The 27,930-nt window shown below is 44.0% G+C and overlaps 1 protein-coding gene across 3 annotated transcripts in view; it reads left to right on the forward strand.

The window, feature by feature from the left end:
* Positions 1–458: 458 nt before the first annotated feature.
* The window catches only part of ASB2 (ankyrin repeat and SOCS box containing 2), a 45,311-nt gene continuing 17,839 nt past the window's right edge, over positions 459–27,930 (forward strand). Inside the window, exons 1-6 of one of the 3 annotated variants that reach the window (XM_062637606.1) lie at positions 459–576; positions 663–885; positions 19,189–19,447; positions 21,005–21,109; positions 26,077–26,243; positions 26,904–27,059. In XM_062637606.1, coding sequence (XP_062493590.1) covers positions 19,209–19,447; positions 21,005–21,109; positions 26,077–26,243; positions 26,904–27,059 — 667 coding nt within the window. In that variant the 5' untranslated portion in view covers positions 459–576; positions 663–885; positions 19,189–19,208. Of the gene's footprint in view, positions 577–662; positions 886–12,379; positions 13,267–19,188; positions 19,448–21,004; positions 21,110–26,076; positions 26,244–26,903; positions 27,060–27,930 lie in introns of those variants that run through there. The other 2 variants (XM_062637615.1, XM_062637597.1) reach the window with 2 other exon arrangements.

Consider the following 27,930-nt stretch of genomic DNA (forward strand, 5'->3'; position numbering starts at 1 on the left):
TTTAGGTGGTGTGACTCTGTTGGCCTAAATAACACCCTATAAACCATAAATAACATGCTTAATAATACCACAATTTTTGTGGTACCATGTTCCCATAGCAAGGTCATGCTGGCTTTTTTTTTTTAGTCATCTGACAAGATAACTAAATTCTTTATCAAGCTCTGTTTTGTAGCTGAGACACTCGTGCTTTCTGATGACAGCTCTCACCAAGGGGTCCCCACTGTGTTCCAAATAATTGGTAGAAGGGCACAAGGGAAATGGACCATAAAGTGGCTATAGGTGCCACTTACTGTCTATCACATATACCTTTCTGTCCTTCCTTTGCACAGTAGGGACCAAATCGTGCTGAGGTACAGAATAACAGGATATGTTATTCTGACTGCTCATGCACGACTGCTCATGTATCTCTGAGGAAGTGCCTGCACCTCACAAAATCCATGAAGGACCAGGACCCTTGCATAACAGCCTAATCTCACTGCTGGGAAGTGTGTCTAGCAATAGGAATCAATTCAAAATGATTAGTTAGGAGCACTTGTATCTCAACACTCAGCCTGCTCCCCTCTACTGCATCTGGAGGTATCTCCACAGTCATGAATTCCAAAAATAGAAATTGGGAGTTCTTTGGGCTCACCAGTTTTCAAACATGAGTTTCACGTTTTCAGGTACTTTCCCTGCAACTTTGAAGAGGCTTGAAACAGACTCCTTAGGAAAAAAATACACCATGGCTCCTTCCCCACCCATGCCTGAAGAGTGGAGACCACTGCTTAATCTGCTGAGTCCAAAGCACCAGCTAGTCTGAGGTGTGAGAACATTATGTAAAGTGCCTCTGCTGGTGGATATCTGACAAAAGAAGACAGAGCTATTCTACTCAGAGAATGTGGAAAGGTAAGAAAATGAGGCGACTGAAGCGATTTCATATCAAGGTTTTGTCAGGGAAAAGTATCTGGCTTCATACCTCTGCTTCTGAGGGCTTTAAGTGTATAATTCCAGCGAACCTGATTTCTGGACAACATGGTGATAAGGATGGAAAGGAGGAAAACTTCACCAAGTAAGACATTGCTCTGTGAACAGAGAACAGATACAGGCAGAGTCTGTAGTGACCCAACAAGGAAATTAACCCAGTGTAGACTTCACACCAGTAAGTGAAATGGGTTTTTAACAGAACTTGTTTATTTTGGGTTTTGATTTGTGTTTTGTGGTTCTTTTTTTTTTTTATTTTCATTTTTGTCATTTGGATTTTTCTGTGGGGTTTTGGGTTGGGTTTTTTCTAAGTCTGCATAGGGATTTCTGTGTCCTTTAAACAGGCTTTTCCTTCTAACAGACCTGACCTCACAGTGAAAGCAAGCCAGTGACTTTTCATGGCGCAAAGTCTAAATGTTGCCAAGAAAGAAACTATTTATAGGTTTAACACCTGACTAGGTGTAGTAAATGTTCCAGCATATCACAACCCTCTTGGCTGCTTCGCATGGGACTACAGGGGTCACAACCAATTTGCTGAAAAACATTGAGCTATAAAACAGTCTGGAGCCTCTTTTACGGAAACTCTACTTCTATAATAAAAAAATGGAGAAGCACAGACTGCGTCACTCACAAAAGGGTGGAAGCAGAAGTTCGGAGCTGTCTCCCATCCATGCTATTCCCATGCAAGCACGTGCTCTAGAACCATTCTTGGGCAAAGTCCATAGCCACCTGGAGGGAAAGAACCCAACCACACTCAAAACCTAGGTCCTGGGGGCTGTGTGGTCTAAGAAGAGTTTTAAGCAAGGCCAATAGGCTACAGCTTGTCCAGACATGTTTCTTCAGGTTGGCTCTACCAGAGTGTTGTACGGTTGTGAGGAGCTAGGAGTATCACAGAGCTAACAGCCAATGACGGAAATGGGAAACAAGGGAGTCAGGAAGCTCAGGGTGCTCATAGCCACTTTAAGTCTAGTCTGTGGTTGCAGTGAGAGCGTGGTGTAGCCGTGCAAGCATCACTACCCTCTTCCTCAGGCACAACAGCCCTTTCTGTCCCTTGTGCTGGTATGAGCTGGAGAAGTGTGTGTTCCTAGTTCCCAGCCATAAGGCTGTGCAGATCCCATGGTCAAACTGGGTTGCAGCTGTTACAGAAGGGATCTGGGTCCCTTGTCCTCCATGTCCAGCTTGACGGTGTTGATTGGCACAAAGCCTCAGCTCCAAGAAAGTGATTCTGACTTGCTCCCAGCTGCTCCTGCCATCAGCTGCCACCTACATCCCAGCACAGCTCTCTGCACAGCTGATTGCTGGAGACTGTATTTACTGGACCACAGCTCTGGAGCAAAGGGAGGCAATGACAGTTGCTGTTATTGCAGTAGAACACCCAGCAGGTGCCTTAGAGTAACTCTTACTGTCCAGCAATTTGTCACTGGTTTTCAGTAGGAAACCATCAAATACTTTGTACTTAGCAACTTTCTTCTCCAGCTTTTGTTGCCTGCAAAGAAAATGAAGAACTATACAAGACTCTTTTAGATGAGTTAGTTCAAACAGTAAGAATTAAGTATGTTGTTAAAGGTATCTTTGGTGTCAAAGCAGCTTTTAATTGTGCTATGTTACACAAAGAGGATTTCCATGATGTTGGAGGAGTATGTAAAAACAACTATCCTTAGAGGGGGAAAATTGGCAGTTCTGACAGTTAAGCTTCCCAATGGCTTCCTGAAATAATAGGAATGCTACTATTCAGTATAGTTAATAGTGGCAAGTATTAACATCCTGTGGTACTAGATATTGAGATCTCCCAAATACCATGTCCAGTGTTCCCTAAAGGCAGACTCACACTACACAGGTGCAGGCAGGGAGAGCTGAGCAGAGCAGGGGAACTGAGAGCCTCTCTGGAACAAGCGGAACTTGGCCATATTAATGCTAGAGAGAAAGTATCCCAGAGTAGATACCAGTGCTTTCTATAAATAAAGCAAGGGCATAACACCAGGGAGAATGAAGAGCCAGTTAAGCTAAAGAACAGAGCTGGCAGCAAAAGAAAAAAGGGCCATGAGTCAATTAGAAGAATGCTTATAATCAGAGGAGAGAGGTCTTGAACAATATATCACTGGGTGTATCAGGAGCTGGGGTTACAGCTATGTTGAACACCATCCCTTTGCATACTGTCACTGGAAGATACAGCTTCTTGAAAGCCCTCGGATGCTGGAAGTGGCTAGATCACTTAGCACTCTCCCATAGACATTGAGAGTCACCTGTATCTGGCAATCTCTGTATTGCCAGATGCCTAGCACTGCTCAGGTGGAGCAGATTCTTGCTTGGCTCACACTTGAGCCCCTCTAGAAGTATCTGAACACCAGCTGATGTTCTGGGGGTTAAACCTGGAGGGCTCCTCACCTGGAGTTGCAGCATTTCTCAAGCCTGTTAATAGTAATGGTATGTGGTGCATCGTCATGGCATACAATCACACAGCTGTGCTTGGTAGTGCATGACAGCAAAGATGAGAAAGGGTTGTGTTGAGACAAAGAAAATAGTCTCTTTCTGGTATCAGTGCTTTCAATGCCAAAGGGGTTTTTGTCTGAGTGTTTACAGAGATGAATGTACTTTGAAATGCTCTGTGTACAAAATTGATGGGTGTTTTATAAATATATACGTATCTATATGGGCAGGGCTCCTTATGAGGACAATGTAAACTAAATGAAGACTGAAGGAATATAAAACAGACCTGTCCAGCTTCTTGACAAGTTGGTGCAATAATTATACTTCAGTACCGTGCTCGGGCCAGACAACAAACACATTGCATTATATTGCTCAGTGGAGAAATGGAGAAAGGCATTCAAGAGACAGGCAGGTTTTCCAACAGGAAGATTCAATATATCACACTTCTAAGTTTAACATCAATGATTAACTCCAAAGATTTGAAGTTTATAAATCTGTGAGCCCAGATCCTCATAGGCAGGATTGACATATGTTTATCAGTATAATTCCAAGTGTGATGGTCTCTTGAATGGATCCTTCTGCATGGATGGATGCTAAACAGCTCCTGAAGATTTTCTTCAGATGGAATGTTTTCTCTGCCACCCCTGAAGAGATTAGTTCATTGGATACAACTGTTGGAACCTTGAAGAAAGTATCTGGTCTCATAGGTTTTACAAACTGGAAAACGAGCTATGGTCCCAGCTACTTATTTTCCACTGGGCACTTGATAAGCCTGCAAATGTGGGATGTAAAATGAGGCTTTTTTTCCAGGGTTAGTCCCATTCAAATGTTTTAAGTGATCTTATTCATTTGGTTTGTTGATGGTCATAAATGTTGGAAGCCTAGAGTCTTTTATTACTGGGGGTGGAGGTCTTTGAGGACAAACTGCAAGAGAATGGTCTTGAAATGTGTAAAATTAATGGGCATGTCTGGTATGTTGCCTATTCTTTTGAAGAGTTATTCTATTGGAAGGAAGTGCTGCCAACACACGTGGGAAGGACTGTACCCCTCAGATCTTTTGCACCATTTTGAGAAGGCTAATGGGCAAACCAGCTACATGTAGGCATCTAAACAAGTAGGTCTGGGCAGCAATTTAGATAAAGCAAGTCAGTCCATGTACGTGTCACATCTCTGCAGCATGTAAATAGGTACTACAATGGGGAACACATTACAGTTGGGGGATACATCAGATAGGCTCGCACTTCAGCAGCTGCTGCACATACTCAGTTTTCCAGATCTGTTCTAGGCTTTTCAGGGCCTGAGCCAACCAGCTGTGCACATGTGTGTCATATTATGCATGGTGTTGTTCTGTCATTTTATTTTTCATTGCTCCATATTATCTGCTATGTATTTTAACTTTGCGATGAGGAATCATCTCATTGACTTCTACAATCTCTCTTTCCCATTTTGCAGGACAGATTGAAGTTTGGTCCTACTGACTTCATCCCAGTTTGGTCTTATCTCCTGGGATGCCACCCTTAAATGCACAGCACTGTGACTCCATCAGCTTCTCCAGTACTGAACCAATACACCTGAGCATACCACTAAATGAGTATTGGTTCCCATGCTTTGTTATACAGATGTGATGCAGAGCAGAAACAAACTGATTCTGAGGCCAAACATGTGGTATGGATTGTGGTTAAGAAGATCAGTGATGAGGACACCACCCTCAAATTACTTCAGTGGTTTATGGTAAATCTTCCCTTTTTTTTCCCCCTTAAAAAAAATAATTTAAAATAAAATTATTATGAAACACTCCATTCCCATTCACATCCTGAGCAGTGAATCAATAGCCAGAGATGTTTCATAACACTGCTGAAAATTCACACTATCCATCACTTTTTTGTGATAGGAGTGTTTTAGCTTTTGCCAGACACAAATGTGTCTAAAGCTCTGCTGGTCCACATGCTGCACAACCTGCCCCAGTGAGTGTGTGGGCACCTGCACTGAGAGTTCCTGCCTACAAAAGTGAAGCCTTGATGAATGTATGAGGTTTGGGACTTTTTTTCTTTGACTGTGTTTTAAAGCTAACCACAGTTTCCTGTGCAACCTGAACTTGGTGTTCTCAGCATGCCCCAATGTCATTTCCGTGGGATTCGATGTGTCAAAAACTAAATTGGTGTGTTCAGCCTGCCTTTCCCCTAGTGACTGGCTCACAGTGCCAACATCCATCAGGGGTGGAGATCCCTGCTCCTTGTGTTCAAAACCACATAGGTCCCTGCTGGTTGTCAGAAGGCTAACAACAATAGCACAGAAATGTGCTATTTGTGGCTCTGGGACACATTGCTTCAAAATGTCATGGAGATAAAAAATTTAGCAAGATTCAAATTTGGGTTCAGTGTTACATGAAAACAGAACTGTTGAGAAGTAAATAATCAGAAAAATATTTCTAATGGTTGCAAAATGTCAAGTATTGAAGGTTTAAACCAGTCTCTATGAGCTGGCAGGATATCTCTGAAGGGGACTATTTATCCTGACAGAAGTTTCTTGCAAATGCTCCTAAACCACCACTGCCAGAGTCAACCCATGGTGTTTTCTTAAGCTGACCACTGGCCTGATGGATATTTAGCTATGAAACAACAGAAAATAAGATTATGTCAGAAATGAATCCATGATCTATAACTGTGATCACAACTAATGTGACAGACGTGATGTACAATGGCAACTGAGAAAGCAAAACCATTTTTATGAAAAATAGAACATGCTAACCAAGAAATGACTCAGTCTTTGCGGGATTTCTATAACAATATTTTTTACATTCTGCATGTACCCACTTACACCCATATATAACGCAAACAGCTTGAGATGTCTAAACTTGTCTCACAATCTCAGGTCAAAAGGAAATCACTCATCAAAGGAAAAAATGGTAAACATGACATATGCACTGTTGAAAGGTATTGTGGCATGCCCTCACAGAAAAGTCTTTTGATATCTGGACAGCAAGCACAAAGTGGATGGATAGATTTCTCTACATTGATATGGTAATAGTGTGACCTCTCGCTGTAGTCCCAAAAGACTGTCCCACCTGAGGATGAGAGTTTTTTGCTAAGGAGCCCGGGCAGTACCCACTGTAATCCATGATGTGTTTGATCATCCTATACCCAGGCCAAGCCTGAATGTGCTGAATAGCATCAGCTATTCAACTCACAGGTATCAGCCCCCTTCATTTGGGCTGGACCAGCTTTAGCCTAATGACCCAGGGAGCTGTTTTGTATCCCATTTCTAGTGCTTTGAAACAAAGCCCTCTCCTTGCTCATCTGCCTCAGGAGCATTGGTTCCCCACACTACCCCACTGCTATCTCAGCAGTGCTGCACACTGCTTTGGTGCTCTCAAGAGCACCCTGATAACAAGCTGATTTGCACATTATAGCTGGTGGCCCCTCCTTTTGATGGCCAGCAGCGTTCGTTCTGCATTTTCTGACTAATCCCAGTGACCTTCCCCCTGCCAGGCTGTAGCTCTGGAGACACTGGTGGACAGAGACTGTGCACCAGCTGGGAACCTGTGGACCTATGTGGGATATTTTCACAGCAAGGAGCCATGGAGGCTGCCAGCTCCCTGCACTGGAGGAGCGCTCAGCATTGATGGCCATCACCCACATGTGGATGGAGCACTTGTAGATCCCCACCATCCATAGCGTGGTGAAAACACCCTAACCTTTCAGCAGCAGTGGGGGCCTAGATAAATGCCAAAGGACAGAAGCACGGCAGCAGGTCAAATGGAGAAAATATATCCTGTTTATTGTTACAGATCAGTAACATCAAGGCAGCTTGGTTGAAGTTCAGCTCTTCACTCTAGACTTCACCGGTGCTGTTGTGCTTGCTCTCATCTTATCTGTAAATGTGTTAAACAGATTTTCTATCTCCCTTTGCGGCTTTGACACTTGTAAAACTGTTGAGTTTTTTTTCCTGTGCTCAGGTTTGCCCTGGAGCTATGGTTTCCAAACACAGCTCTGGAAGCTAATGATGATTAGTTTGAAGATCTGGGTCTCCCTGCCTCAGCCATCCTGGCTGGTGTCACCTAGCTCTGTTGTAGCTGAGAAAACCCTGTATGTAGCAAGCTACTTCATAGCTGGGCAAGAATCTGTCCTTTTCTAGGCTTAGGGTGGGAGTTTTAGCAGCCATTTAACTCTGCTTTTGAGGAATCAGAGATCTCTTACTTTGGTGGGAAAAAGCTCTAAAATTGTTTTCACGGTCACAGCAATTTTTAAGATAATTTATACTGTCACACATATATTGCTATGGAATAGTAATTACTACTTGATACAAAACAAAAAGATAGAACAAATACAGAAAAAGATTTATTTTTTTTTTGTCTTCTTACTCCTGACATCCAGTGATATCTCTTCCCTCAGTATATTTGTGAACTCTTATTATTGTACTGACTGCTTACCAGCTCAGTAGACAGAGTCCAGAAGCCTGCTGAATTAGGTAAGTGTATGGTTATTTTTAACTGAGTTGAACATTACACATTTGTATGGCATGTTGCGCAACAGATATACACTGTTATCATGACATTCTGTCCAGACACTTGTCCTAAATTTCAATCTAAATTTAACCTGATAGACGTAGAGCATAATAATTAAATGTCAGCCCTGCAAAACAAACCTATTGCATTATGATTTGAACTTAAAGGAGGCATAAACCTCTGGTCCTCTCTTATTCATGCTCAAAGCAGTCAGTGCCAAACAACAAAGCTTTCTCAGTGACAGTATAAATAATGGTTCCTTTGATTAGGGCTTCAGATACTGTATTTATTACATATAATTTGACAATACAGCAGAAACAACGTTGGGCAAATAGAGTTGATAGTTCAGTGTCCTTTAGCACAGTCCATTCTGGTTCTTTCACTGCTCTTGTCTGCACAGCAGCTGATGATATCCCAGGCCTGGCCAGCTCATTTGCTGGAGGAGGCCAGCATGGCATGGCAGGAGTCAGCATGGACCACTGCTTGTCCCCTTGCTTTGAGTTTCTGAGCCCCGTGGCAGCAAATCCACATCCAGTTGCGGTGGGCAGAAGCCACTTTCAGCATTCATCCCATGCCAGGCTGGAGCCTGTGTCTCAGGAATCAAAACCAACCACTTGTCCCTGTGTATGTGCCCAGGAAGGTCCTGCTCTGCCTTGCTGCTCTGGTAGCACCTACTAGCATTAGTTTAACTCCAACTATAGAAGTATGTAGAAAGTCATAATTCCTTGAACTTCATTGTGCTTCAAGTAATGGCCACTTCACAAGCTGCTGAATTTTGGCAGGGGTGTCTTTTGTTTTTTGAGGCTTGTTTATCTGTGGCAATAGTAAAACAAAACAGATCACTATCTAGAAAGCAATGAAACAGATCTTACTGCAAACAGCAGGCCCAATAGTTAGAAACAACTCAGTCTTAAAGGAATTAGAGGGTACCAGAGAAATGCATCAAAAGAGATTTTGTTCAAAAACTAGCCTAAGGGATTTAATGGAGGGGTAAACACCCCTTGTATGTTTCCAAAGACTGCTTTAATAAAAATGTGGAAAGGTTGTTTTCCATCAGAACTGATTTTACTTTTCTATCATTGTTGTTTTGGAGTTGATGTTTTTCCCAGGACCTTTGCTGTTCACAGAAGCTTGTGTCTCCTGTTGCTATTCTCATCCTCATGGTCCCCTGCAAAAGCCTTGGAGCAACCAAGGGCTGTATCAGGTTCTCTGAATTTTGTGGATTTTGTAAAGGTCAAGAAAAAGACAAATCTTTCATTAGAATTCTTACTAACATACATTATAACATAAGATAAATGATATTTGCACTGCAAAATGTAGCTAAATGATAATGTTTAAGCTTCTCCTCTTTCTCCAAAGAATGTGCATTTGTTTGTACAGTCTTTGGGTTGTATTCACTTCATATTAGCATTTCATGTTCTCTTTGACTGATTCCTTTTTCAGTTTGAGTCAGTGGATGTGACCTTATGATGAGATTTGAGGAAAGGCAGTGACTGCAGTAGCTGTGCCCTCTTCCAAAGCTCACTCTAAGGGCAGGTCTGGGTTGAGTCGTCAGATACCTGAAATGGGGCTTAGGATCTGGATACTGTGTGATCCCCTTTGTGCTCATGTCATATTTCCAAACGAGAGAGGACTCCATTTTGATTGTATCTGAAAGATAAATGTTATCTGCGAGGAGCCAATGTGCAGAGGTGGAAGTCATACACTGAGCTACAGTCCACCCTGATTCAGGATGTGAGTCAGCAGCCATTAGTGGGATGAATTCCTCCTGAAAAGGGAACTATGTTCTTAGTAGAGACACTTCAAAACACCTACATATTTCCAGCACTGAACTTGGGCAGCAGAGTCAGCAAGAAATAATGTATATTGTATTCCTTACTCCTGGACACGTGTGACATCCTGCATCTTCTCCCATATGAGTGCCTCTGGCTCCTTGCCTCTCTCAGAGTACTGTGGTCAAAGTAATCATTAGTTCTTGCAAAGGAAATCAAAACCATCTTCTCCTGTTGGAGTTTCTATCTTCTTGTTTGAACGTGGGTTGTGTAGCAGGAGGCACAGGAGAGTTGCTTTTGGTTCTGGTGTTTGTGTTTAATCTTGGGAGCGTCTGATGGAAGCAGAATATGATGGCAAAAGTACAGAGATGTGTGCCATAGGTCTGTGCTCTTAGTAAAATATGCCACAAAACATCTTGCTGTCTTTCTGCAATAAAGAACTTCAGACAACATACAACTAACAAGATAAGAGTTCCAGGTAATTGGTGCACAAAGCAGTACGCTGTTCTGTGGCAGAGTATCATGAGGATTTTCTGTCCAGGGACTGTTACTGTCAGAATTAATCAGTATTTTCTTCCTTTCAGAACAGCCATGCTTGAGCCAAGTGTTTGGATTCAGTAGAGTTAGTTATCACTGACAGTTATATAGGCTATGGACAAAAAATATAGTTTGTGCTAATGGTCATTCTCACCTGCATTTCATCATGTGAGGGCATATTGATGGCAGCTTGACATAGAATGAGTCTGTAACAAGATCATCAGTCTGCCAGGTGCACAAATGAATTTCTTTTTTTCACCAGTCTCAGTTGCCTGATTCAGTTGTGCAGCTTAGCAGAGCTGAGGGGCCTCTTAATTCAACTAATGGAGGTAGAGACTGAAAAAATCCAAAAATGAAGGAAATGTTAAATGTTATTTCCTAACATGGCTTCTGCTGGCTATTCGGGGGAAACACGAAGAATAAAGTGAATCTTGCTGTTCATTTCACCATTTGTTGTTTTCACGTTTGTCCTTCTTTGTCTTCTCTCATATTCAAATATCTTCCACCATGACCTGTTTGTGAGACCCTAGCTGACTCCCCACCAGCATGAGTTGGCTGTTTCCATAATTTTCTATTTAAAGAGAAAGCAAACAGATCTAATATGCAGTGTCTGAGTTTGAAATCTGTCTAGAAAACGATATAAATTTGTGTATTTATTTTTGCAGGTGACATTTTATAATCTCTTAGAAAGTCCTGGGGTTAAGCTGAAAATGCAGATCTATAACATGCCCCAGGGGAAATATTAGCAAATCTGAAGCAATGCTAATAAATCATGATGATTGCTATTTTTATGCTTTGAATGTGTTGTAATAAAGACACAACACTGTTTTATTGGGGAAAAAAAATCAATTCCCAAATGTATGATTTCATTCCTGTATAGTAATTTTTCTGTACTTCAAAATTCTATGAGGTCTTCCTTTGAGTATTTCACTGATACTAATTAAATAAGGTCTTATTCGGCAATGTCTATCCAAGTAGTATTATTGGCTTCCGTCTGCAAGGAATGTTGGACTCTTCTCTGAAGTTAATGCATTTGATTATTTCCACTTCATTACTGCACAAAATGAGACACAGAGGAGTTAAATGATTGACTTAAGACAAAAGGGAGAGTTAGTGGTATCTGGAAACAGATCTTCTGGAGTCCTGTGCTTTTACTGGAAAATGGTAAACAGCATTCATAGGGCCCCAAATATGTCAGAGGTGTACAGTGCTTTGCAAGGAAACCCAGGAATGTGGGAGGGAAGGGAGTTGCAGTGTGCTTGGTGTGAATGGCATGGGGAATCACCTGCAGCGTTTACAGCCATGGGACCTTGAGTCTCATATCTTTTTTCTAATCAAATGGTTCATCCTGGCAGACATAGACTCCCTTGCATGAATCTGCATCACAGTTTTGGCATTTTTCCTTGAGTTCAGTGGGACATCAAGCATGCCATGAGGATACCAAGGGTGTGGATCCAATGAGAGTCTGACAAAAGGCAAGCAGAAGTTAAATGTGGGAATATTCACTCCTGGTTTTAAGCCAAGCCTGGTTACAATCTTAAAGTAATATCAGGCGAAAAAAGTGCTGGGTGCCGGTTGAAAGTCAGAGATGGTTGGCTGACATCATCAAGGGCGTAAGAGTTTCACACCCTCTTGGTGATGACATCCAGGGCTTCTTTGCCTGCTGCAGTAACAGCTCAATGTCCTTAACTTTAGACAAAAAAACATCCCTAGCATTAGTTATGAGGAGCAGATGGTTTCTTAGGCAGCACGGAAAGGGGACGAGTCACGTACTGGCCATCCTGTCATGCCAAAGTAAGTTGGATCAAGGACCAAGCATGGAGAGGGAATGACACTGGTACTGAAAGACCCTACAAGCAAAGCAGGTGAGTTGGAAGGGATCATATATTAGTGGATGATATAGTCTTGATAAATTGGTTCCCTTCAAGATTGGTCTTGCTAAGCCTTAGGAGTGTTTATGTACTGAAAGTGTGAGCACAGCTAGCCTGAGGCTTGACCAGGTACTTGGAAAGGAAACCAGATCCATTGCAGTCTAAGACTTATTATCTTTATGTGCTATGTTTTGCCACAGGAATCAGTGAAGCAGGAGCTGAGGGAAAAAACAGGCATCATTTTGGTACTGTATTACAGTTTTTCTTCATTCATTATAATAGCTGGCAGATACATAGAAACTTTCCCAAAGTGAGTATTATGCCCACGCTCCAGCTAATCCAAGTGTCAGTTCTCCTGTATGTGCCGTTTTCTTATAGCTCATCCCTGGATGAATGCTATCTCTTCCTTGGCCAGCTTGCTCTCTGCTAGATGTGGGGAATATGGCTACCATTTCACATTTATGGCCTCAAGGAGTCTGAGAGAGGGTCTGTCATTCACATTTATGTGGTATAAGAGCACTAGTAAACCCTTACAAATACTACTTGGAACAGGTTTACAGCTGCTTTTGTCATCTTTTGGAATCCTTAAGTCTCAAACTTGCAGACTCAAAAATATACAAACCACTCTCTAAAACACCAGTAAATACCCATGTAAGGTTTGGCTGTCTTGTTTAACAATCAGCAGCTAAAAGAAAAGTAAATGGAGCCCCCTTCTCCCCAAGTAAGTAAAACTCTCCAGGACAACTCAAAATCATATGGCATTTTTTTTTTCTTTCTTTAGGTTCCAGAAACATGTCCATATATGGTCTACGTGTCCGGAACAATAAATAATGATGTAATAGAAAGGTCAGCTTTGTGTCACTTAGCTACAGGATGCTTGATGAAGTAAAGTTCTTCAGATAATGCAACAAAGAAGAACTTTAGGATGGGTAAAAGTTTCTGTCGTGCATCTTCAAGCAGGAAATCTGAGATTCAGAACAACTTACATTTTGGCTTGTATTCACTGATCATGGGGTGATCCAGAAATAAACTTCAGGCTTCAAAGCAAGACTGTTTCAAAGCTGTCCTGCAGTTGATTGAAACACCCAGGCAAAGCAGGGAGATGAAGACCAGGAAGGATATTCTGAATTAAGACTTAATCAAGAAGATAACCCATTTCAACAGTATTATTACCCTTTTATTTCAGAACAAAAAGGTAATGCAAATATGCCTGTTTTGAACTTGTTTAGCATTTTCAATCTGTCAGTTTGCTATTTCTATGTAAATATTTATTTGCATAGCAGTTTGTAACCTAACACCTTAACACCATGCACCCATCTTGGGAGGTTTTGTGGCTTGCCTTTGGTTTGGGTTTGGGATTTTTTATTTTTGTTTTTCAAAATGAGCCATGAAACATTCACTGGTTTTAAGCAGAACTGTAGCTCTGTCATTTCCTTCTTCTAATTTCACTTGCAGGTGATGCTTATATCTTTGTCCCTACAATAGCCTGCTCACAAATCATTGCTGTAGTTACAACATGCTAAGGTACAGCTTAGTGTGCAAAGCACAGTGTGAAGGGAAAACGTAACATCAGCAAGTGATTTCTTTTGTTTACAAATTTCCAGTTGGAAAGGCATGAAGCTAATATTGCACTGATTGCTATGTGCACTAGTGCTTTCTGAGAAGCAATAAAAGCTTGCAGGTATATGCGTTTCCAGAAAAGAATTCATGCAGAATCATGACTTGATGGCATCATAATATATGTCAGACTGATAGGTGACCTGTTTTGACAGCTGGGGCTGGACAAGGGAATTTGTTTGCTTGGAGGATTCCTCCGGGAAGCTTGGTTTTGCTCCTTCAGTACTGGGCTAGAATTTGAGCAGTTTGCATAAGCTGTCATTACAAAGTATGTTTGCCTGTTGCCGCAGCCAGACAGCAAGAGCTGTCATTCTTCTGATGCCTCAGCTCTGGCAGATCTGATGGGCATGGAAATCTCTGTTTTTAAAAAATCATTTGCTTCCCAGTAGCAGTTATGCAACACAATATCCCTGGAGAATTGCAAAGATTTATCTGGAAACCAACCTAAAATACAGCAAAAATGTGAGTCCTTTAAGTGCTGTAAATTGGGCTGGTTTCCGTTGCCAGCAGAAGATCTGGCCTGAAAGGTGCCACTGTAAGAGCTGAAATGGAGGCTTGGTTTAATGTGAAGGCTTCCAGCCATGTTTACCTTTCGTCTGTGCACGCTCCTGCTGCTTTCCAAAGTAAAGGCAAACACATAGAAAAGCAAGCACGTATCTGCAGAAGCTGGGGCTCAGGCATTCTTTGCAAAAGACAAACCGAGTAAGCTGCTCCTCTTCTCTCGTGCAGTCTTCAAATACTTGGTTTTGGTTTTAGAAATGTGGTTTGTCGCACCCTGAGCCATAAATACTGAGGTCCTGTATTGAGTTACAAGCTGACTAGGGTAAACCCAGTGCAAAGGCAGGCAAAGTCTCTGTCCCTGCTCCCTCAATGACCTTGTCACTCACCTGCCACCCTCCTCTGACAGCAATAAGTAATTCTGCTAATTCTGCTGCCTTGGTTTTATTGAAGGAGGACAGGCAGCCTTGATAAGCTTTTCTTTAAGGAAGTGCTATCAATGGGGATCAGTTGTTTCAGATGCTAATGGCACTGAATAGTTCAGTTCTGCATGTTCAAAGCCTGCTGTAATCCTTGTTGTTTATGTTGCATCAGGGATCAGAGGCCCATTCTCCTAAACACTGTATGTTGACAGAGCTTGTAGTCCAAATATAATAGCAATCTACTTGTGTTTGTCTGTGGCTTTTGCCACAGTGTGAGTTGTTACTAGTAATCACCCTGGTGAGTGGTACCTTTGGTTTCAGAGATCATGCTTTGGTTTCAGAGGTACATGCTCTGCCCTGCTCAGTTAACACAGGGCAGAGCATTGCAGCCTGTCACTGGAACAAGTATTTCATTTTTAACCCTATCTTCTGGTGACTGTATGCTGCCAAGTTTCCCCTTACGACAAATGTCTGGTTTCTACATCTAAATAAACAAACTCTGACAGAAATCAGGATGACAAAATTAAGATCAGGCCCTATGTGGAAATGATGGTAAATTTAGATCCAGAAGATCCTGTCAGACTGAGCTATTACGTGGCAGCACAGGCAGCAGTATCCTAAGACATGTATCTGACAAGACAGATCACTGGTGAAGTGATTCAGAACTAAAGTCAAAGCAATCTCTAAGGAATAATCCCCACAGCTTTAAAAATCAGGTTCTCTTACAGCAGATGGGATGCTGTGTGCTACATGTGTGTGATTCTTGGGCTGCCACAGAAATGCAGGGGACAGCCAAACACTAAAACCTCCCTCAAAAGCCCGAAGTTAGGGTGAACAGTAATCCCAGCATTTAACTCATAAATCTGGTTCCAGAACTCTAAACCTATAGTAAGCAGGCTTAGAGTAAGCAAATAGATTCAAGGTGCATTTAGAAAGACCACTTTGGCCAGATATGACTTATCCAAACTGGTTCAACCATTCCTAGCAACAAAGAGTGATTTTTTTTTCACAACTTCATTACAGAAGGTGGAAAATATCTAACTTATAGCGCATTAGTCTAGTGGGCTTTTATAAAGTCATGGGTGGCAGTTCACCACTGGCCTCAGATGGAGTAACCTTAGCCCTGCTGTATCAGCTGAGCTAGGGTAGGTCTGGACAGCTGCAGGAGTGCCAGGGGATGCCACCAAGCTTAGCCGCAGTGAAAGAAGATTGAACTGAATGAGGCTGTGTTGCATCAGCCTCTGACTGAGAGCATGTGCTCGGCCTGTCACCACAGCTCTGCTGGCTCACCGTGGCTTGCTACAGAAATAACTCCAACCTCAGCCCTGTGGCTCTGCAGCTTCAAACAGCATCTCCAGGTGGAAGGAAAGGGTGATGGCTCTGCTCTGCTCTGCTCCGCTGGGGCCATCGCACAAGGGAGCCAAACTCAGGCACACCACACAGGTCTGGCTGAGGAATAGGGTGAAGGAATGGCTTCAAACCCAACTAGAACAGTCTCTGCAAGGGTAGTCAAGGCTGTCCCTGGCTGTCAGGGTGGGCTCAAAAGCTCCTGCAGCCCCAGGATGTGACTCTTACACATTCGCTGGGGCTGTGCCAGTTAGATGAGCAGAACTGAGAGCTTTCTCTATTCTAGGCCCTTCAAATTTTCTCCCTGCAGGATGATTCAGTGGTGAGAGCTGCAGCCAGCACTGTTGTTTCTGCACTCTGTGGGACTCCTGTCAAAATATTTAGCTTAGCAAGAATCACCAACATGCAGGGGAGCTTCTCCCTTTTCTCTCTGAGTGGGTAGGACCCACTTAACCCGTACAAAGATAAGAGGGTGAAACACAAGTGACCCTCATACTCAAAAACTTCCTTTTCCCTCCATATACCTTAACAAGGTTTGACACAAAAGGAGGAGGGAGGGAAAGATGTCCAGAAATGGCCTTTATACCCAGTTTCATTGGGGATTTGGTGATGCAGCTAACCACTTATCTCCTCTGTGCCAGACTGTGGAGTTGTGCTGGCAGTGGTCTCAGGCCTGACCGCACAGAAAGGAAGTCTGACACCAGCTCAGAAGCACAGTGAGGCTGGACCCACTGCCTGCTCTGTGCCATTGGGATGCCAGCAGTGGGTCTGGGGAGAATCAAGAGTAGGGATCTGTGTCCCAGGGTGCAAAGGTACAGGTTGCCCTCTGAGAGGAGCAGTCTCAGCTCCACTCTTGTCTCCTCCAAAGAGTCATTGTGCATCACCTCCATTAGGAGCTTATGATCACATCCTGCCCTTTCCACTGATTGCTTAGTTTAGTGTCTGAGTCACCACTGGGGCCAGGTCCCTACACTGAGGCTGGGTGCTACAGACAAGCTCTTTGACTCCCACCAGTGGATTTCACACATCCACAGCATACCACCTTCTAAGTGAGTACCTAGACTGACAGACATTGTGCTGCCCAGCATGCCAGAGTTGAGCAAGCCAAGCAGCAGCAGGAGCTACTGGGACAACAAAGATGTGTCAAGGTTCTTGGCCAGCCACTGGCTGGAGCACAGCCAAGGACAGGTACCAAAGCAGCTGGGGTGTGGGGCAGGCAGCGGCTCCATGCAGGAGGTATCAGTAGTTTGGTGCCTGGGCTTGGCTGCCTGGGACAGCAAGGGTCATAGCAGAGCTGAGGCACACCAGCTCTTACTGGAGACGGGAGCCAGCAGCAGCCAGGAAAGACCTGGCTGAAATAAAAGAAAAATCAACAAAATCGTGTTGCATTATTTACAGCAATGGAAGGTTTTATTTTGACAGTTTCCATGGCTGTAAAATACAACCCTTGTTAAAAGTCATAATGTCAATCTGAAATCTGCTGGGCTTCTCTACCCTTTTTCCACTTCTGGGGAGTGCTTGGAGCACTGAGGTGGCTGTTGATGTGGGAGATTTTTGAAGGGGAAAGCTTAAATCCAAGATCTTAAGTTACTTATGGCTTGATTCAAACTCTTTCAATTCCTTAAAACTGTATTAGTTCCTTCTTTTATTACTTTTTTAATTATAATTAAAGAAACAAACACAAGTGTCTTGACACACATAGATACTGCCATTTGGGGAAGTGCCACTTCCTCCAGGTCAGGATGTGCACTCAGCAGCAAGGTCTGCTAGAGCAGGGTGATTTCCTGTGTGAGACTTGTGGCAGACTGGACCCTGCTGCCGTCGAAGTGGGTGAGAGTCCCTGGGAAGCCAGGCTGCCCTGGGTTCTGGGTGAGCCGGGTCAGAGCCCAGCCTGCTGCAGAGAGCCCCTGCACAGCAAAAGGGAATAAGTGCTGGTGTGGTGGGAGACAGGTGCCGAGCAGCGGCAGGCTGCGTGGCTCTGCCTTCCTCACACATGTGGCTCTGCCTGTCCATGGATGTGCAGGGGCAGGGACTGACAGCTCCGGGGAGGGCAGGCAGCTTTGTCAGCAGCCCCACTGGCTCCCCTCTCCTCTCTGCACCTGGGGAGATACCTCCGCAGTCCCCTTCTGTTGGCTGCCTGTCCTCACCTGTCCTGTCCATATCCTCCTGCACAGCTTGTACTCATTGTTCTCCCGTTTACACATTTCTCATGCAGTGCTCATAAAAAGCAAACCTACCCCTTCCTGGCTGTCATCCTTTAACAGATGCAAGCTTTTCCATCTCCTACCATGAAATAAGGCTTTGACTCTTGAACTCTGGTGACCAGAGTGCTCTCTAGCATCCAAATGAGATCCTGATACAGCACCATCCAATTCACACCATTAATACCTCCTTATTACTGCTGGAAATACTGCAGTATTTTGGGTTGCCTTTGCTTTTTTTGACTCCATGTTGTGGTGATGGTTCACAGTCATTCTGTAACTGCTGAGTGTGCCTTGATAATTCCCCCTTCTCTCATTTCCAGCTCCCAACCACCAGTTTTTAGAAGAGAGTCTATTAAGTCTTAAGATCATGACCTTGAACACTGTCCTGTGAAAAACAAAAAATCAGAAGTGAAACTGATCAGTGTGATGTTGCTCTCCTAGCTGAGTGAAACAGTCACTTCAAAGCATAGATTTGCATGTTGCTGGAGAGATCTCCAGATAAGGTGGAAAAAATTACTCTGTTAAGTCTTTTTGCACTTCATGGAGAACCTGCTCTTGCAGAAAACCAGCAGACACACAAACCTCTTCCCTTAATTTTCTACAATTAAAACAAGAAATAAGGAAAATAAAACACACAAAATCCACAAAAAAAAAAAAAAAAGAGATGTCTATTTGCATTTGCCTAAATAAAATAATTTCAAAGCTGTATGTCTTAAATATGATGGGGATTTCCTTTACCTGTTTTTCTCTTTGGCCATCGTAACCCAAATAAGCAAGTAAAAACCTGTCTTGCTGGCAGCAGCTCCTTTCCCTTTTTTAAGCTGAACCAGTTACTTTTATGTGATAGAAAGGAGTTAGTTCATTAAGTTTTACAGTTAAGTGCAGATTTTAGCTGACAGTGTTCTTTCCCTGGTGAAGGATTTCTGATTTTCTGGTCAGTCTAATCAAGAGGTGGAGCTGAACAAAAGCACAATATAGTTGAGTTCCTTACATTTTCCAGATTTTGATGATCATCATTTCCTTTTACAGGTAAGCAAAACAAATAAAAAATGGCTGCAATGGCAGCAAACACTCAAAGACAAACTATAGGCTGTGAGGAATACAGTCTGTACAGCAGCCTGAGCGAAGACGAGCTCATAAAGATGGCCATCCAGCAGAGCCTGGGAGAGGACCCAGTGTGTCAGCCAGACGTCCATCAGAAGTCGATGGTGGCACGTCCCGGTGAGGCAGCTGCCCCCAGCCACTCCAGCTGCCACAACCCAAACTACCACATTTACCCTTGGCAAAGGTGAGTGAGCGCCTGCCCGAGCTGTGCCATCCCAGCAAACACCCTGCTCAGCGAGGGAAAACAGCTCCCCCTGTCAAAACACGTGCTTTCTAATTAGCTTCACTGAGCGGCTGCTCTGCGAGTCTGTCATTAGTTTTAAAGCCAGACTTTGCTATAAATACGATGAGGTTAACAGTTTATGCCCTCACAGCAAACAAGAATTTGCTTGATGTTGTCTGTTTTAAGCAACAAATAAAACAAGAAAAGGGACACTGCTACAGCCTTCCCTGAAAGACAGACAGCCCTGCTGAAGCCAGTGACTCCTTTCCCCCATGGACACACTGTACACCGAGCTTAGGTTTTGCCAGAGAGGGGGCACAGGACCTGTTACGGGAAATCACAGGAGAGAGTCGAAAACCAGGTATATAAACCCGTGTGAGCTGGTACCTTCTAGACGCTGCAGTCTTTAAAGGATGTAGTTCTTTTAGATCAGAGCCTGACCTCGAGCACACCACTCTCAGCCAAGGGCTGCTCCAAACACCAAAGTGTTGAGGCATCCCCCTCCCCTGTGATGCTGGGCTGTGGGTTGCAGAGCCCTGCTGGCAGTTTCAAACTCAGACATTGTTCTCCTTTCATTTTTTAAAGGGCATATTTCTCAAAGGGGGCGGGAAGAGGTTATAAAGTCACTCCAAAACCAAGGAAAAATGTGGTTTTAAACCAATTTTTTAGAATAAGCTGGGGGTAACTGAAGTTTTGTTTGTCCTTTCACATAACTCCATCAACCACTGTTGCCTCAGTCATTACCACCTGTGATTGTTTGGTTTCCAAGGCTGGGAAACAGGACAATTAGATGAGTAGTACATGTGTTTCATAGCTGCAGAATCAGGGTGTTGTACAACAGGCAGTCCTGCTCCCACCAAAGGTCATGGCTTCTCTACACTGTTACCATTCACTTGTGCTGTCAGCTTTCCCACAGGGACCTGGTGCAGATGAAATAAGGGCTTCCCTGGCCGTTTGGTCCTGTCCTCCTTGGGGGTCCTCTGATACCTGCTATTCTGGCAAAGGGCAGCATCTGCTTTTGCCTCAGCCCAGCAGCATTTGACCTCTGGCTGGAGGGAAAACCTCTGCAGCTTGTAGCTCCATATCTGTAGCGGTTTTGAACTCTTCTGCCACCTAGGAATGCCAAGCTAGAAACAGATGTCACCCGGGGACCCAGGGTCCTCCTCCACCCCCACCTCCAACTTCCTTGTGTGGCACTTCAGAGGTGATGAATGTCACCTCACCTCGCCTCATGCCTGCTTCCTGTGCAGTGGTTGTAGGGTTAACCTCACTGTTGTCTTATATGGTCATTTGAATCCCCTGACTCTTCCTCAGAGGGCCAAAAATAAACTCAAGCTGAGAGAGCAGCTGAATCCAGTGCAGAGCAAGCTGTGGCCATCTGCTTTTGCTCAAAGCCCTGACCAGCCAGCTTTCTCACTTTGTCTCTGTGGATGTGTGTCTCTGTTTCTGCCTCAACATGACCTGTTTCTCCTATTCAGAGTATTTCTCTTTATTTCATTCATGTCATCACCACTCCAGACTGGCAGCCCAGCCGAGGGGCCATGCTCAGCCATCCAGCTCAGGGGCAGCCTGGGGAATCAGGCGAAGGTACGACGGCAGCCTCTTCAGCACATCCCAGCCTGTGTAAGTGCCTCCCGCTCCCTCTCCTGCCTTCCCCTGTGGTCAAAACAAGCCTTGCTACCCACTCTCCCCCTTAGATCTTCTGGGTGGTGATAGTGTTTGGTGGGGGGAAATAGAGGTGCCTTTCTTCTGGCCTCCCAGCTGCCATGGATCATGCCCAGGCTGTTACTGGTGATCCACATCAAACCTCCCTCGTTGTTGTCTCCCTATTCATCCCTCTCTCTCTCCAGTGCACATGTCCTTGGGACTCTGGGTCACTTGGTAGCTCTGAGGTGACAGGGACAACAGGGAAGAGATGCCTGTGCTGTTTATTTATATAGGCTATCTCCCATATCAACACAGTAGATGAGGCAGGCAGGTGCTGATAGCTACTACATTATTGTAAGGGTCACAGTACAAATATGGGGAAAGAGTGCGGGAACCCAAGATTTTATTGCAGTAGATAAACAGGGTGAGAAATTCTAGTCTTTTGAAGCAAATATTTCATAAATGCAATGCCTGTTCCCAGCAATACCTGCACTGTCCTGCCACCCTGAGGAGGGCTAGTAGAGGGGTGTACTACGTCTTACCTACCCAAGGAGGAAACCAGTGTGACTGACTTCAGTCCTTCTGGCCAAGTTTTTCTGTTGGTGGAGGCCATAGATAATCTTACGTGAACACAGACATTGATGAGGAAAGCAGACAGGCAAGGGGGTGGCCCACGCTCTGCCCCAGTGCCTGTGTGTAATGGAAAAGTTTGGACCGTTATGAATTTATTACAATTCTCTGCAGGGCAGAGTAGATGCATGCACCTGCCTTTAGCAGAGAGGAAAGTGTTGTAGGCAGCACTTCTTTGCGTCCTGCAGAAAACTCTTCCCTACCCAGTTCAAATGTACTTTGTTTTATCCGTCTTACAAGTCCCTCCCTGGATGCATGGTTGCAGTTAACTACCTCTCCACCACTGTTCTTCCTTTCATCCCTCACCTAGCTCTAAAGTACCCCCACCTCAGCCTGCACTGTGGCTGATCCAGGCTCTGTCCCTGACTCTTCACTGACCTTCCCCTCCCTGACATTGGAAAAACCTCATTCTGCTGGAACATGAAGCCTCCCTCATCCCTGTCACCTGCCAGCTCCCCTTGACCATACTGAAATCACATCTTCTTATGAAGTGTTCTGCACATCTTGCATGCTTCTACTGCTCTGCCTGCAAAGACCAGAGTTTAGGCTCTTTTTTCTGCCTCATAGCTCAGTAGAGTTCAAGCCACAAGAAGGCTTGTGTAAGGCTGGTAAGCTGGCCCTCCTCTTCTGCCAGGTGAAATCAAACTGTGGCTGGGAGGCCACATGAAAGCATGGTGGCACGACTGTGTTTATAGCCCTAGTCTCAGAGCCAGACAGGGATGATAGGTGGCTTCACCTGGGGAGATGATGTTCCTTCATGCTGCCTGCATCTCATCAGGCTGCTAGGAAAAGAAGGAGCTTGCTTGAGCTTGCTTAACCTTTCTGTGGTCCACAGAACATATTCCTCAGCATTCTGAACTGACCACACCATGCATCTCACCTACAATGCGTATTTACTATCTTGGCTACTGGCCTTTGAAATGTAGTAATTCTTTTGAGTCACCTCTAAGATTAAGATTTCATCTGAACTCCAGGCTTCCTCTATAGTTTTAATACTCTTTTTTTCTATATCTGATGAAATCTGAGTGGCAGAATGTGTTGGTTTTACAACAGCCAACTATGAACCAGGCAGAAAACAAGGATTTCACATAGAGATTCATTAAACTTTCTGTACTGATGTGGAATTTTCTTGGCTAAGGCATCTATAGCCTGGTCCAGCAAACCCCCTCATCTTAGCCAGGAATTTTTTAAGGTCAAGGAGCCTGGCAGAAGCTTGCTTCATTCAACATCCAAGGGTTTAAGCAGATAGTAACTGATTATTCACACATTTTTAACCCTACCACACCTCTGAGGTACTCTGCTTTCACTGAGCTCTCAGCTAAGGTGATTCACCTTGCACTTGCTGTGTCTCAGCCCCACATACAGACTCCTGCCATGGCCCATCTGGCATGCAGTAACTCTTTAAGTGCTGGTAACTATTATGTGCCCAAATCCTGAGATCTCTGTGCTGCCCTGCATGTGTAACATGAACCTTTGCACAGAACAGCAGATGGCTTCAGCAGTCTTGTGCCAGAGGCTTTTGAAAACGAAGCTTCCGCACCTCTGCCTCCTCTTGCAGCCAAACATGCCAATTGTTGCTGCTGACTTCAACAAAATGCTCAATTTTGCAAAATTGTATAAAAATCTGTTATTTAGATAAAACTATCAATTTTAAGTTTAGTCCCCAGGGCACTCTAAATAGTATGGAGATACAGCAGCATCCCTGGGACCTCTGCCTGGCTGCTATCAGAAGGTCAGTTGATTCCTCCTGGGTGGGCTGTGGACAGGAAGGCAGTTGCCTGCTCTAGCTATCTCCTCAGGCAAAATGCCTGCCTTTGTGTCCCACAGCAATCCCCATTCCAGTGCTGCTATTTTTGTGAATTTGCTGTCTTGAAATCACTGCTTCCAGCTATAGATATGGAGCAAGTGGCACCATGTACTTTTTCACCTGGGAAATGGTGTCTTTCTCATTCCTTGGCACACATGTTGTGCTCACCTGTTCTGCTCCAGGCCCCAAGTTTATCCTCAGAGAAGCAGTTTGGTGACTGCTTTCAGTGCTAATATCAGTTTGTGGCACAGATTGGGTTCCACTGGGCAAGCTGAAATGAGAGATGTCTGTGTGAGTTTCAGGCTATTGGTCTCTCCAGCCCCTGCAATGAAATCCAGTGCTGCTCCTGTAACTTCCACTAAGTGTAGAGGCTGTGTCAATGATCTGCTTTTTAAAGACTCCTGTGCTGAGCTGCCCACATTTTTCTATCATCTCTGATTTTACTGTTGTGACATTTTAGACCTTCTTTCACAACCAGAGTTCCTGACTGTTCCCATTGTCACTGCCCTGCATGACCTTCATCACATGCTGTATTTCTACCCAGGCAATGCCAATCTGAGATACACAACTCCCCCCTCATTCACTCCACCTTCAAGGCTGCATGATTTTATCTTTAGAGTTAGTTCAAACCACAAACTCCCCAGTGTTTTCAACATCTTATTCTTCTCTGAAAAGACAGCTCACATTAAGTTTCTACAAGACCCCATTAGAACTTAAAAATATGCTTCTTCCTTGTGGTGTTTGCAGTCCTGAAGCTTAGCTGTTTGGTGCCTCAGAATAAGGAAGCAGTGGCTGCCTTCTCCCAGTACAGCTCAGCAGGAGCACCAGCAGATGCTAGTCCTGGAAGGCACAGCTGCCACCCTGAGCAGAGCTACTATCTGCCACTGCCATGATTAAGGATATTGCCTGCATCGGCTGCAGGGTACCAGTTCCCTCCCTCTGCTGTGCTGCTGGTGGTCTCAGTCAGGGTTCAAACAGGAAGGCAGGTCCTGCTGCAGTCACTGCTGATCAGAGGTATGGTGACTGTCAGGCAGCAGCTTTCACTGTTGTTGTGTAGAAGGAGTGGTGTGCCCATGTCAGCCCTGCTCTGCAATTGCTCTTACACAGCTTGGAGAAATGGGTTGCTGCCCAGACTGTGTAGAATGTATGCTTGGCAAAGGGAATGCTTGTCAGAGCAAAGCTCACTTGTAGCTGCTCATTGTGTCTCACTTCTGGGTGGCATGGAACATGCTTCATGCTTTTTTATAGATTTTCATGAGACTTTTCTTGAAAGCTTCAGAATTAGGTAGCATCAAAAAAAAGAGGACTTTGATGCTATTTGTATTTTCTCTGGTAAACACAGAAATACTGTTTTAACACTTTTCAGTGATTCTACACATTTCAATGACTTTCTGCTCAGAAGAGGTTTCAAAGTATTCCCTCCCTCCCTAATATTTTTCATTCATTTTATTCCTTGCACCTAGAAGTTACTTGGCCCTCTGGGGCCTGACAAGGGTTTGCTGGGTTCAAATAGTCTGGAACATAAACCACTGCACAGCTTGGCACCAGGTCCCATTGCAATTCCAGAGGCCCCTGACTGTTGTAGTTACTGGGGAAACTGCTAAGTTGGCTAAGAGGCTTACAAGAGTGGTCTTGTCAATAGAGCTAATGGGTCTTCTCCCAAACAGGCTCCTAAAAAGCAGATTTTCAGAAGTGTCCAACACATTTTTGAATGTCTATAATGTCTAAAGTGGTTATAATTTCTGAAAATTTGAGTACTCCATGCTGAAATAACAGCTGACAATCTCTAGGGCATGGTCATGAAGGGCAGCTCAGAATTTCATTTGGGTGGGTCTTTTTATTGTTTTAATCCTCCTTGGCAGAAGAAAGGAGAGCCCAGACCAACACCCAAATGTTCACAGAGTCTAACCAGTTCTCTCATAACTGAACTGGCTAACTTCTGAAAACAGGCTTGCATAAGAGAAATGGGAAGTATCTTCAAAATACAAGAATAAGATTTATTGAGAACTTCTGCTTTAGGGCTTAGCCACATGCAAATCAAATTTAAAATTTTCTTCAGGGATGAACAGGGGCAGTTCTTCAAAGCTGATTTTATTTAAGAGATCTCATATGGGAACACCTTGCTACATGCAATAGCAAATGGCAGGGTGATGTAATTTTCATAGCCATGGACACGCATGGCAGTGTACAGAGCAACTGTAGAGCTAACAGCCCCCAACTCCAGATATTTAAAGTGTGTTTATGTCAGAGATTAGTCACACCTAAACTTCCCTTACACTCCAAGAGATCAGCACTTTCAGTGGTTCTTCTGAACTATTGTGAATGGCCAAATCAGAGAAGTCAAATTTACCTCTACAGTCACTCTAGGAAGACGCCTTAGGGCAACAAATACCTATTGTATATCCTGTAGATGTTCAGTGTTTGGGCCAGATGATACAGAGATGCTGCTGCCAAAAGCTTCTCAGTAATGATGAGGCAGTAATTGAGTTTTAATCTTGTTTTAAAGAGAACTTGACCCTGTAGTGGCAGCAATCAAGAATGGAGATGAAAAAGCGGTAAGAAACATGATGAAATCAGGAAAAAATCTTTCTGAACCTAATAAGGACGGCTGGATACCCCTCCATGAAGCTGCATACTATGGCCAAGTGGGTTGTCTGAGCCTGTTGCAAAAAGGTCAGTGAAGTTAAAACAAATTAATTATAAAAGGGAAAATAAGTATATGAATTAACTAAAAAGCAGAATTAACAGCAGACCAATCCTCATCTGGGACTGTGTGAAGCTTTCTTTCAGCCTTTCTGAGTATACATTCACTTCATCTTCTCTTTGAGCATAGGTTTCCAGGCGGAAGCCTCTAAAGTTAGGATCTTGAGGAGAAAGTGATATCTGGATAGATCTTGCCAAGCTCTCGATTTCTCACAATAAAGCCTTTAGCTGAGCTCTTGGCTATTGTAAGCTGCTCAGCTGCCACAGCTGACAGCAATTACCCCACCTCCCACTAGCTGGAGATCCATCCCAGCCCCTCTTTTCTGGTGCTTGAAAGTGATTAGCCACTGTAGCTTGTTTTGAAAGTGCTACTCAAGAGCAGTTAATAACTTTCGGTATCACTAATGGCCATAGCTGAACATTTTAATCTAAACTGGTGACTGATTTAGACACTTAATCAGAGTTATAGTACCTTTATAGTATATTCTTAGTTTACTTTGTTCATGGAAAAGGAAAAGAAATAAACAACAAAACCCCACTAAAAACTCCAAGGATTTTGAAAAGTGATGATGCTGCAGGTACTTCTGCATTGCATGCCACAATGACTTTGGGCTTGCCGTTTCTCCACAGCGTACCCCAGCACAATCGACCAGCGCACCCTCAATGAAGAGACGGCTCTCTACCTGGCCACCAGCCGGGGCAACCTGGACTGCTTGCTTACCCTGCTGCAGGCTGGGGCTGAGCCTGACATCTCCAACAAGGCCAGAGAAACGCCACTCTACAAAGGTGAGTGGCTGCTTTTCCAGGGATGCTGAGCTCTTCTGGCACTACCAAGGCAGAGCTGCAGGATACCTTGTAATGTAGGGCTGAATCTCAGCAATTAGCTCCCATTTTCTACCTCCCTCCAGTAGTCCTCTGTTTCCTGTGTCTGACACCCTATGTCGTGGTTTTTCTTCTTCACATCAGAGGCAGTATCAGTGGCCACGCTGCAGGGTGCAGGCTGTGATTTGCTGCTGAGATCAGTGAGGTATGAGGTGTGAGGTGTGAGATGCTTAAGCACAGGGTGTCTGCACAATGTCCCAAATGTATGGAAAGCTGGATAGTATGGCAATATGTATGCTTTTCTAAACAGCAGGACCTAAGTCGCTGTTAGATGTGGGAGTACAGTAACTGTAGATATGCCAGTGATTCTGATACTGTGTAGGCCAAGCCAGGCTGTGTGCTATGGAAGCTATAAAGAATATAGCATATATAGCATAAAGCTATAAAGAATATAGCATATATAGCATAAAGCTATAAAGAATTCAGTGAGGTAGTTGGTGTTTAACATGAACATGTTACTTTGCTGTTGGTCAGAAAGAGTACTTTCTTTAGCTGAACAGCGTTGCATCCATGGTATCACAAAGATTCAGAGAAGGAGATGATGATGGACTGACTGCTCATGTCATGACTATTTTTAGCAGTCTGAAACATTAAAATCACATATGAGTGATTAAAACTAATGGCCTCTGATTCTGGATACCTGGCTTTAGAGCTGCTCTGGTTAAAATGCTTTCATTTCAAAATTTTGGCTTATAGTTTGCTACAGGAAATCTGTTCAACTATGCATTAAACACATAGTAGTGGTAGTAGTAGTAGTACTCAGTAATAATAAGAG

The sequence above is a fragment of the Pezoporus occidentalis genome, unplaced genomic scaffold, assembly GCF_034315485.1.
Source record: "Pezoporus occidentalis ecotype Australia unplaced genomic scaffold, CSIRO_AGI_Poc_V1 ctg115, whole genome shotgun sequence".
Lineage (NCBI taxonomy): Eukaryota > Metazoa > Chordata > Aves > Psittaciformes > Psittacidae > Pezoporus > Pezoporus occidentalis.